Here is a 10,159-nt window from a genome sequence, read left to right as displayed (position 1 = left end):
TCAGATCCTCACACTTTCCCCTTTTCCTGTTTCTAACACATCAGCTTTGTGGACAGAAAGCTCACCTGCTCCCCAATGTCTCCCACCCACTAACAGGTGCTATGATGAAGAGATAAATGATGTATTCACTTCCCCTATCAGTGCTCATTATGTCACGCCTGATCCGTGCGTATATATTAATGCAGATTTAGAACAAGGGCATAAACTCATCGTCAGCCTTGTAACATATAAATAAAAGTACATTATCTTGAAATGTGTGCGTAACCTTCTCCGTGCTCCATTCACCTTTTTACAAATGTTTGCAGTGCAGATGAAAAGTAATTGAGTCCAGCGATCCTCAGCCTGAGGGAGCAGAGGACTTCCTGTTTCCCTTTGAAATGTTTTTTACTCAATAACTGTCAGATTCACATGAAAGTCCGATTTTTCTCAAACTGCCTGAAGCCAAGTGTATAGAAACCTTAAAAAAACCTCCTATATTTACACTTTTCTATTGTTAACTTACTGCTCCATGACATTGTGTTTTTTGGGAGACACATGCATTTGAGATAAACTTTGTTTTAAAAGAGAGATGAACTAACCATCAGCACGAATCCTGTGGGGAATCAGCTTTTGTTGTTGAACTAAAGTTTAATTACACATTTTGTTGGGATTTTTAACATTTCTGAAACCATGCGTCATAAAATGAAAAAGGAGGCCTCAGTCACACTCAGACAGTCTCTCGTGGAAACTTCACCAAACAGTTGGGTGGTTGTTGGCAGTTAGAGGCTGTCGCTAGCAGAAATAGGTTAAAAGAGGGTGATGCATCAAATGCATGCTTGTGATTGCTTTGGTTGCTAGCAGATTGCTGCGGTTGCATTAGCTTGCATGAAAGATGGCAACTTGTCTGCAAGTACAAGCCTACTATTTTTGCAGGACTCACTGACTGGACACAGGTGCCAACAACCTCCAGTTACCGGTTGAAAAATACTCTTTCCCCTGGCAGCCGGTGGTTGGCAGGCAGTCTACAGCCCGGCTCAGGGCTTGTGTGATCGGAGCTTGCAGAAAAAGGCACGTCATTAACTGTATCTGTAATTCCAGTGTAAAGACTGGGGATATTTCCCATAAAATCAATGGACAGTTAGCTACTGGTACACTGGCAAAAGTTAATGCTCATTCTTATCAAGACTATAATTAAAAATTATACTGAAATATGAACATGTGTTGCTAGTGAAGGAAATTAGCCAGGACTTTGCCTTTGTTTCAGGATTTGTAATTCAGCTTGTGGAGTTGCTTGCGTGTCAGGGAGGATCCAATGACCACTGCACTGATTTAAACAACGCCTTTTTATTTTGGCATCTTTGAAAACTACTCCATGAACGGCAGTTTCAGATTCAAAATGAAGAAAAATATAAATACTCAGGATGGATGTTAACCTCAGTGCGTAGCCAGAGACAGAAGTACAGAGCGCTCAGCATAAACACAGGGCTGGAAGAACTGCTTCCAGAGCAACACCGCCCGGTCAATCACAGAGATCGATCAGCAACAGCCCGCTGGATGAGATGAGCGATGGCTAATGAGTAATTATTTACTTTCTTAAGTCCTTTTACTGTGAGTTAACAACACCAGCTGCTGTTCCTTTCTTTTTCTTTTTGGGTATGCCCGATCAAAACACTTCTCCTCAGCCCTGTGCCACATCCCGGTCTCTGCTTTCTGTTTCTTTGTACTTCTCTGAGCGTCGTTCAGTACGTTCTGTGGAGCAGAAGAACCAAAACAAAACAAAAGCTCACTCGTAGTTGCACAGATTTACACACGGCACACTTTGAGAGAATGCAAAGACCTCGGGCCCAACAGAACGACAACAACAACGGCAACAAAACCAAATGAAAGGCAGGTCTGTGTGTGACTGGAACATCTGAGCTCAGCAGGAGAGACGGGCGTAGGAAGGAGAAGGCAGAAAAACAAAACCAGCTTGTTCTCCACAGGCAAACATTGTATACATTTCTGTACATGCTAACTCAGTGGACATCCTCTAACACTGTTATTTTTTTTGCCCCTTTTGGTATAAAAACACATACTGATGTACAATATAAAAAGAGATTTTCCTTTTTGTAAAAGAGCAGTGTTTCTCTTCTGTCAGTGTGAATCATCTAATGCTGCAGCGACAAGGTTACATTATTTACATATACAACCGTATAAAAAAGAAGAATTCCTCCTGTGTACATGTAGTCAAAAAACAAATACATCAGTTAGGTTCAGTTTTAGTGGTGAAATATTTGTGAAGGTCCTTTAATATACAGCGACCGAGAAGCTGGAGACAGCAGGAAGGTTGGTACACCCGACTCTGGAAAAGGATGTGACACACGCAACAACTGAGACATGAATAAAATAAATGCTGCGCACTACTGTGACTGCGTTTAATAGGAAATGTCGAGTTCCTTTTCGGTGCATCGATGAAAGATCTTCACAACTTTGCACTTCCAGTTATTGCATCTTAAAATGTGCTTTAAGATGTAAAATGCCTCAATTTCTGCCACATTTACACATCACAGGTGAGCGATGTTTTCATACCACCGGCTGGCTGCCCGACCCAAACGGAAACAGAAACCGAGGGGGAACTCAACGCATCGTCAGTGAATGCTTTTGCTGATGTATTACTACAGCCTTGCAGATATGGTAATTAGGCAACCTTCCATACTTGCTGCCGCAGATTTAATTCTGCAGCCAGACATCAGCCAGACAATATTGATACTGCACAGTTCTGCAAGACTTGGTGGAAAACACTTTATGTTAAATTGAAGATATTCTCGATAGCTTTCGACAATATCTGTGCAGTATCGTAGGATGGTTTTGGGAATTTCCTTCTGATCTCAAAACACTACATTGAACTGACAATGTCAAGACACAAAGACCGAGTGATACACATGAGATGTCCTTTGGTGCCAGCGGCAAAAGTGAGGCTGGTCTAACCCACAGACAGTATAAAAGATTGGCACACCAACTGGATCTGAAAAGCAAAGTCACCCCAGAAATAGGGCTGTGCGATATGACCAAAATCTCATATCCCGATATAAGACATCTATCGTCGATATAAATCACAAAAATGTAACATTTTCTGAAAATTCTGTGAATCTCGGGCAGCTCGACTTGCGTGAAGTGTTTCCAGCTGCGCGTCATGTAGCTGGAGTTGAGTGTTTTAACCGATGCATGAAACGATACATTTTTAGACATAAGTTGAAACGGCCGCCGTTTTCTTTGTGAGTATTTATTACACGGCGTGCTGCGGGGAAAAGCCTGTTCTAACGTTTGAGTCTAAGGTTTATTTTTTAGCTCCTGACGGCTCTTTTTACTTCTCATCCGTAAATACTCTGCATCTTTCACATGATTCAGTTTATTTTGAAAAGTCTCAACAGGATCTTGAGCTTTATTGTGAAAGGTTTATGTGGAACATAAACAAGCGGACACGCGATGGTTTTACCGTCGTTGTTGCTAACCACAACGCATAAAAACAGGCGCTTGTCCGTCCGTAGTGTGGTTATATTAAATATACGAGAAAGAGAGAACTTTAAGAAATTAATAATAACTACAGTGACCATCAAAACGATGAAAAAATGTTGCCGTAAACAGTTTATTTTGCGACACCACGAAACAAACGATAGCGTAAAATGAAACGATGTTTTTATATCGTCATCCGATATATATCGTTATATCGAACAGCCCTACCCAGAAATGCCTGAAACCTGCATTGCTTTTAATGGCCACCAGGGGGCGATACTTCTAGAACAACAAGATGGTGAAAACAATCAAATAAAGCTTCACAGACTTCACTAACCACTGGGCAGTCATGAAGGTTCAATTCACCTTTCATACTGTTTTTAGTCTTAATTTTGATGACAAAACAAATTTCCCACGTGTGGGACTAATAAAGGTTATCTTATCTTATCTTATCTTATCTTATCTTAACCATAAAAATTTAAAATTAATTTAGATTCTGGTTGATCATCGCCTCCAAGATCGTCCTCTGAAAATCCGCATGAGCATTTGGATGGATGACATTTGATGACCTCTCCTGCAGCTTTAATGATGAGTTTTGACAACCATTAGAATAGATCCAAGCTACTCTTTCCAAGGGTAGCTGCTAAACCAAACACCCCCTTGTGTATTTCTCTTGGACGCCAGCACTTGTGACAAAATGGCAGTACGTGACTGGATATTTTTGAGCTAGTGGTTCAAGATAAGCAGTGGAAATCAAAGACACTGGCAAATTAAACTCCAAAGGATCACGTTACACGTTTTAACCTCAGATTTTGAGCATGTAAAGCAACAAGAACTTAAAGTGATACTTGAAAAAAACAAAGCCGGCACTTCCTTTTGCAGAGTCAGGTGTTGACAGCAGGGGGCGCTACAGTCAAATATGGAACAAAGGTCTTTGCATTCGCACACAGGGAAAGATTTGTGATGAAACACAACTGAAATCAGAGATCATAATACTCACTGATGCCAAAGAAAGTCTGGGTGATGTGCTTTTTCTTGCCACAAGTGCATCGACGTAAGGCACAGGCACAGTTCCCCTCTTTCAACAGAGTGGCTCGCTTTAGGTTTTTTTGTGTATTTTTATTTTTTTAAATCTTTTTTTGTCCTTTTTAAAAAAATGTCCCAGTGCAAGAAACAAGTAGGGTGACCACCGGCGAGGTTCGAGCAGCTCACGTTGGATGTTTGTGTTTTTATATGCGAGGTTTGGAAATATCAAAGCTGTTGCTGTTTTTCGTCATTTTCTTCAGTGTTAGGACGACAGGAGGGAAGCCGATGCTCTCTTTTCAGGGGTCAGAATTTATGCAGGCAACAACAACAGTTAGCATACAATCAATACATGAGATTAAATAAAATATCCACAGAATTCAAAGTTAACACAGTTTGCTTTAAATGTTTAAAGATTTCGAACAGATTAATGCTTCAGCCTCTGGTGCCTTGTTCATGTCATATCACGAGGAATACAAGAGTTAAGATTAAAAGATTAGGCCGACAAAGTGAGTCTAGACTGGAGATCTGAACCAGAGACCTTCTAACACAATCTAAAACTGCAACTCTCCAACGTTAATGGGGCACGTTCAAGTGATCGTCCGGAGTGAAATGGGACCCTGTGGGAGAGAACAGGAATAAAAAGATCAGAATTCCAACTTTAGAGAACAAAAGTTGGAATTTTGATCATTTTTCTTCTGACAGTTTTAAATTTGCTTTACCTTATAACACAAAGCGCTTATAGGTGACTCTTATTGTGGTTTGGTGCTATATAAATAAAAGCCACCCCCAACCACCACACCCATGTGGAAAACATGAACGTTCCTGATGTGGTTTCATTATGCTTTGAATGTTAAGGGAATGATTTCCGTGAGAAAAACGTAACCACGGGATCAGCGTGCTATGGCTTTACCGTTCAGGATCACCTCATACAAGCATGAGGCCACCACACTAACATGTTCTTCCACTTGAAACATCGCTCTTTGACATATTTTAGGATGTCCAGATGCACAATTATTTTAACTGTTTAGCTCCATTCCCTTCAACTGAAATTTGATAATAATTCCTCTTTTTTGGCTCGCTTAGATTGACTCTGATTTTTACACAGACACTGACGGAGACTAGTGTAACTACACTGGCAGTTGATGGTTGCTGGACTGCAGGTGACCATATTGTGGCGTACTTTCTAGACTCGCTGATCTGATGGTAAAGTTAACTACATTGAAGAGAAAGTAACTTCAGGGTCCCGAGAAAAACTCAGAATTCTGAGATAATAAACGGGATGTGAAGGAATCCCTTCACATCCCGTTGAAGGACAAAATTTTAGATATTTAATAAAAATTCTGCAAATTCAAAGAATATGAAAAGATTTGCTTTAGAAGAAAACAAACTGAGCACTTTGCAGAACATGCAGTTTGTTTCTTTGAAGCCAAATATTTTTTGGAAACGAACAGAAGCCCAGCTGAGTAAAGGCAATATGATATGAACATGGCTTCACAGTCTGATAAGCATAGCAACTTGCACACGGTCTTACTGTCACAATTTAGCATCAACATATCCCCACAAAATCAAACAAACTCATAAAGGAACTGTGACAGAGGCACGCTGTAAATGGTGTTTGCTTAAAATTGAACTTAAAAAGTTTTGAAAGTCTTTGCGTTCGTTTTATGTCCCGATCGAACTCTAGGAACATTCGCCATCAGTAGTTCTCAAACTTTCTTTCAAAGGCTGAAAAATGTTAGGATCCCACAGTTGTTGGATGCATATACGTGTATTTGTTTTATATCAAACATCAAAAATACAGAGAGGATCCAAGTGGAATCTTTGTGAAACAAAGGTCTTTCCAGGCTGTCCTTCCTTCAAAAATCATTTCTCTAAATTAGCGCCCACCCTCTAGTTTGAGAACCACTGGTGTGAAGTTTAAAACCTCAACTGAAGCAAGCTACAGGGAAGGAAAGAGAAGATGGAGGCAGAGGAAAAAAGGAGGTGATCACCCTAGTGATTCTCGTACTGAAATGCTCTTGACAGAGAAAGGGAACACGTCAGCATCTCTTTCAGTAACTCTCTGGAGATCCTCCTTTTAGTTTCTACCAGGAGGCTTCTACAAGCAAACAATGTGTGTGTGTGTACCATGTTGACGTGTTAAAATATGTGTGGTGTGATTACAGATCTCTGCGTATGACTGTTAGGATCACACAGATATATTACAAATACTGGCCTTTTGCTAAATAGAGTCAGTTTATTCCCAATGTGACGGAGACCTCAGCTGTATTAAAAAACTTTTTCTTTGTTTCTTTTTGTTCTTGTAATGATCTCTATGTGTGAAGAGCTTAGCGGAGACTTTTAGGTTCTCATGATGATCGACTTCAACTCAGGAAATTAAGGGAAAGAAAAAGGTTGCATTAAACTGGAACATGTCAGGAGCTTAAAACATATCATTTGGGCCTAAACATCAGTCTGTGATTGTAAAGTGTTTCCATCACTGTGTCTGTGTAAGTACAGTATCTATGATTGTTTGTCCATCAGCTCTGGCAGTCTTTGTATTTCTGTACGTGTTATCTGTGAATCAGTCCTAAAGGCAGGCGATATGTGTACATCTGTCTGTTTAGCCCGTCTCTCTTTCAGGATGCGTTTATTTATTTTTGTACGTATGAGTCCTAGAGGCAGACGTTGTTGCTGATCTGGCAGGTGGATCCGGTGCCAGCCTGGGACAGGAAGAGCCTCCCGTTGGGGCAAACGCAAACCTCGTAGACAGTCTGCCTGGTCCCAGAGGACGAGGAGCTGGTGGAGGCCTTCCCCTCCGGCAGCTGCAACAGCCGAATCCTCTGAGCATCCAGCGAGATCTGCCGTAGAGGGAGAAGAGCAAACTGGTGAGATTAGGGAAAGTAAATAAGAGAAATGAAATGGGTAGAGATGTAGAAACAAAGCATGAAAAGCAGATGGTTGAAAAGTCTGGAAAAGACTGCTGCAAAAATTAGCTTTCTTGCATCCACATGTTGAGGTACATAGTGCTGAAATTTGAAATTATAGGTTGGTGAGGTGGCAGAGTTCAGCTCAGCACAGTCCCCATCACAGCGAAAAGGTTCTGGATTTTGGATTTTGGACTGTTGAAGCCCAGAGAGAAATCATGCAGGCACACGGAGAACATGCAGAAACGTGCATGTCAGAATAACCAGTTACTCTAAATCGGTCAGCTGTGATAGTCGGCAGCAGGCTCTGTATGTTAGACCTGCGATAGATGTCACAGCTGGTATAGATTCAACACCCCCCCCCCAAACTACCTTCAGTTAGATTAGTAGTTAAGAAGAAAGATGGATTTATGGACACATCGGTGCAAAGACCCATCTGAGTTAGCTAACCCAGTTAGCTGAATTAGCTTTGTTTTTGTGTTTGTGAAAGATATCACAACTGTTTTTATGAATGTAAAGCATAATAAATAAAAAGCAAGGTGACTAAATGCTGCCCTGGTAAATTAAGGTATTAATATTTTATTAAGACACAATGCAGTTAACTGTTGGTTCTGAGATGTCACACAGTCACCCACCACTCGTTGAAGCTAGCTGTGACTGAAAGTTGTAAAACAGCAATGGGAATGCTAGCCTTGCTAACCAGGACTGTTCTGTAGAGCTAAATAAAGACTGGCTGTATCGTGGTTGTGTCGGGAAACTCCAAGCGTACGTACATACTCGTGAGCAAAGAAGGCTACTTCTGCTAGCACAGCTAATGTTAGCTGCATTAAGTAAACATGCTATTCGTGGGGAGAAATTGTCCATTTCATTATTCTCAGACTATTTTCTGAGTGTTTTCTTACTCAATGACTCAATATTCTGATTTCTTCCTCCCGCTTAATCAAATATTAATCAGTTGCCAGGAGCATCCACACTAAACAGAGATAAGAGTCTTAGTTGTCTCAGAGAGACGTCGGCGGGGGTGGAGGTTCAGCTGCCTTTCTGCTTTGCACTTAATTTGGCTGACTTTTTATTTTCATCTCCTGATTGTTAGACGTAGGCACTACAGACTGTGTTTGCTTTTGAGAAACAGGTTTTTGGGGTTAAAACGGGTCACAGCAGTAACCCTGCTCGTTGGTAAATGATGACTCAGGAGTGACAGACTAACCTGATGCGTCAGTGCAGTGACACCTTATTCAATTTAGATTCAATTCACTTTTATTTACACAGTGCCAAATCCCACAGTTATCACCTCAAGGTGCTTTATATTGTAAGATAAAGACTCTACAATGACACAGAGAAAACCCCAACAACCAAACAACCCCTCTGAGTAAGCACTTGGTGACAGTGGGAAGGAAAAACTCCTTTTTAACAGGAAGAAACAGAACCTGGCTCAGGGAAACACGGACCTCTGCTGTGTCTTGTTGTGGGTTAGAGAAGGAAGAATTCTGACACTAATTTCCACCCCAGAGTTCCTGGGATGTAATTCCTGCTTGTTTTCTTAATTTTCATTTTCATGTCAATGATACTTGGCATTTTCACTGCTTTAGTTGCTGGTTTTCATTTTAACCTGAATAATCTTCTACATATTTTATGGACTCAACTCATCAGTCATAGTTTATCATCTTTACTGTCTGAAACAGAAACTGTCTCCCGTTTCAAGGGAGAAAGAAACCAGATAATTCATCCTATAAATTAAAAAGTTGCACTGATGCAAACTCATTAACATAATTTGCATAATGTTATGAACAGAATCAACTTGCTGAGATTTTCTGACTTGTATGATTGAGGATGGATGAGTGAAAAATAGGTGTAAATCTTATACATATACGTTGTTGGTATATACCAACAACAAGAACCTTTGTGATCATCTGACCTGCAGACACGCAGAACTGTTTTCTAAACCTCTTAAACTCTGTTTCCAGCTTTTCTCAGCTTTGACAAATTTACTTTTACTCTTCATCTTTATCTTTTCTCCTCCTTCAGGGATTAAAACTGATGACATTTTGGTAAAAGGCATGCCTCTGCAGTATCCTGTAGGACAACACCGCCTCAATCTAGAGAGATTTCTGCACAGATGATGCCAGGCAGGAGCAATCTCAGTGACTTTTATCATAAATATGACTCTACTGTGCAGCGATGCTGTTAACTTCAAATCCAACACATGACCTTTACAATTCATTCCACTCATGTCCACTGAAAGGGCTGGAAAACACTGGGAAATGTGGGAGGAAAAATCTCAAGTCAGAAAAACTGGATAGTTGCTGCAGTTGAGTATCCAGGTCACTTAACATTCTATGCAACCAACGAAGGGGAGAGCGAAGGTGTCAGGAGTTTCAGACACTATTTATGTGAGTCAGAAGTCCTGAGAAGGAAAATAAAAGCCAAGGAGAACGAGTGAATGATTTACTTTGAGGGCAGCTAAGAGTGACAAGAGAAGAAGAGCGATTCAGTTTAGCTGAGGACTGGCTGAGTTCAGGAGAGAAGAGAAAGACTTCTTGGTGACCAAATGTAGTTGTGATTAACATGCTAAACATAGCAAATACAGTACAGTGTTGTAGTCTTATACCACCCATCATTTCTTTCTATTTTGCTAGGAAAATTGGAAATAGGTGCAGAGATTTATTAAAACCTGCAAAGATACATCGAAATACACCATATAAGGCAAAACACAGCATTTGTAAAGTATTTGGACTGACCACCTTAATTCCTCAGCA

The 10,159-nt window shown here is 40.6% G+C and overlaps 1 protein-coding gene across 2 annotated transcripts in view; it reads right to left on the bottom strand.

Moving 5' to 3' along the window:
• Window positions 1-1,303: 1,303 nt before the first annotated feature.
• The window catches only part of sgcd (sarcoglycan, delta (dystrophin-associated glycoprotein)), a 431,268-nt gene continuing 422,412 nt past the window's right edge, over window positions 1,304-10,159 (bottom strand). For both annotated transcript variants that reach the window (XM_085471058.1, XM_085471056.1), the window contains one exon: window positions 1,304-7,337. In XM_085471058.1, coding sequence (XP_085327184.1) covers window positions 7,152-7,337 — 186 coding nt within the window. In that variant the 3' untranslated portion in view covers window positions 1,304-7,151. The remainder of the gene's footprint in view (window positions 7,338-10,159) is intronic.

The sequence above is a fragment of the Copadichromis virginalis genome, linkage group LG10 (assembly GCF_057382275.1).
Source record: "Copadichromis virginalis isolate Kocher_CV1m ecotype Utaka linkage group LG10, C_Virginalis_male_GT1.1, whole genome shotgun sequence".
NCBI lineage: Eukaryota > Metazoa > Chordata > Actinopteri > Cichliformes > Cichlidae > Copadichromis > Copadichromis virginalis.
Note: the sequence above shows the minus strand (reverse complement) of the source record. Positions and strands in the feature narration are given on the sequence as shown.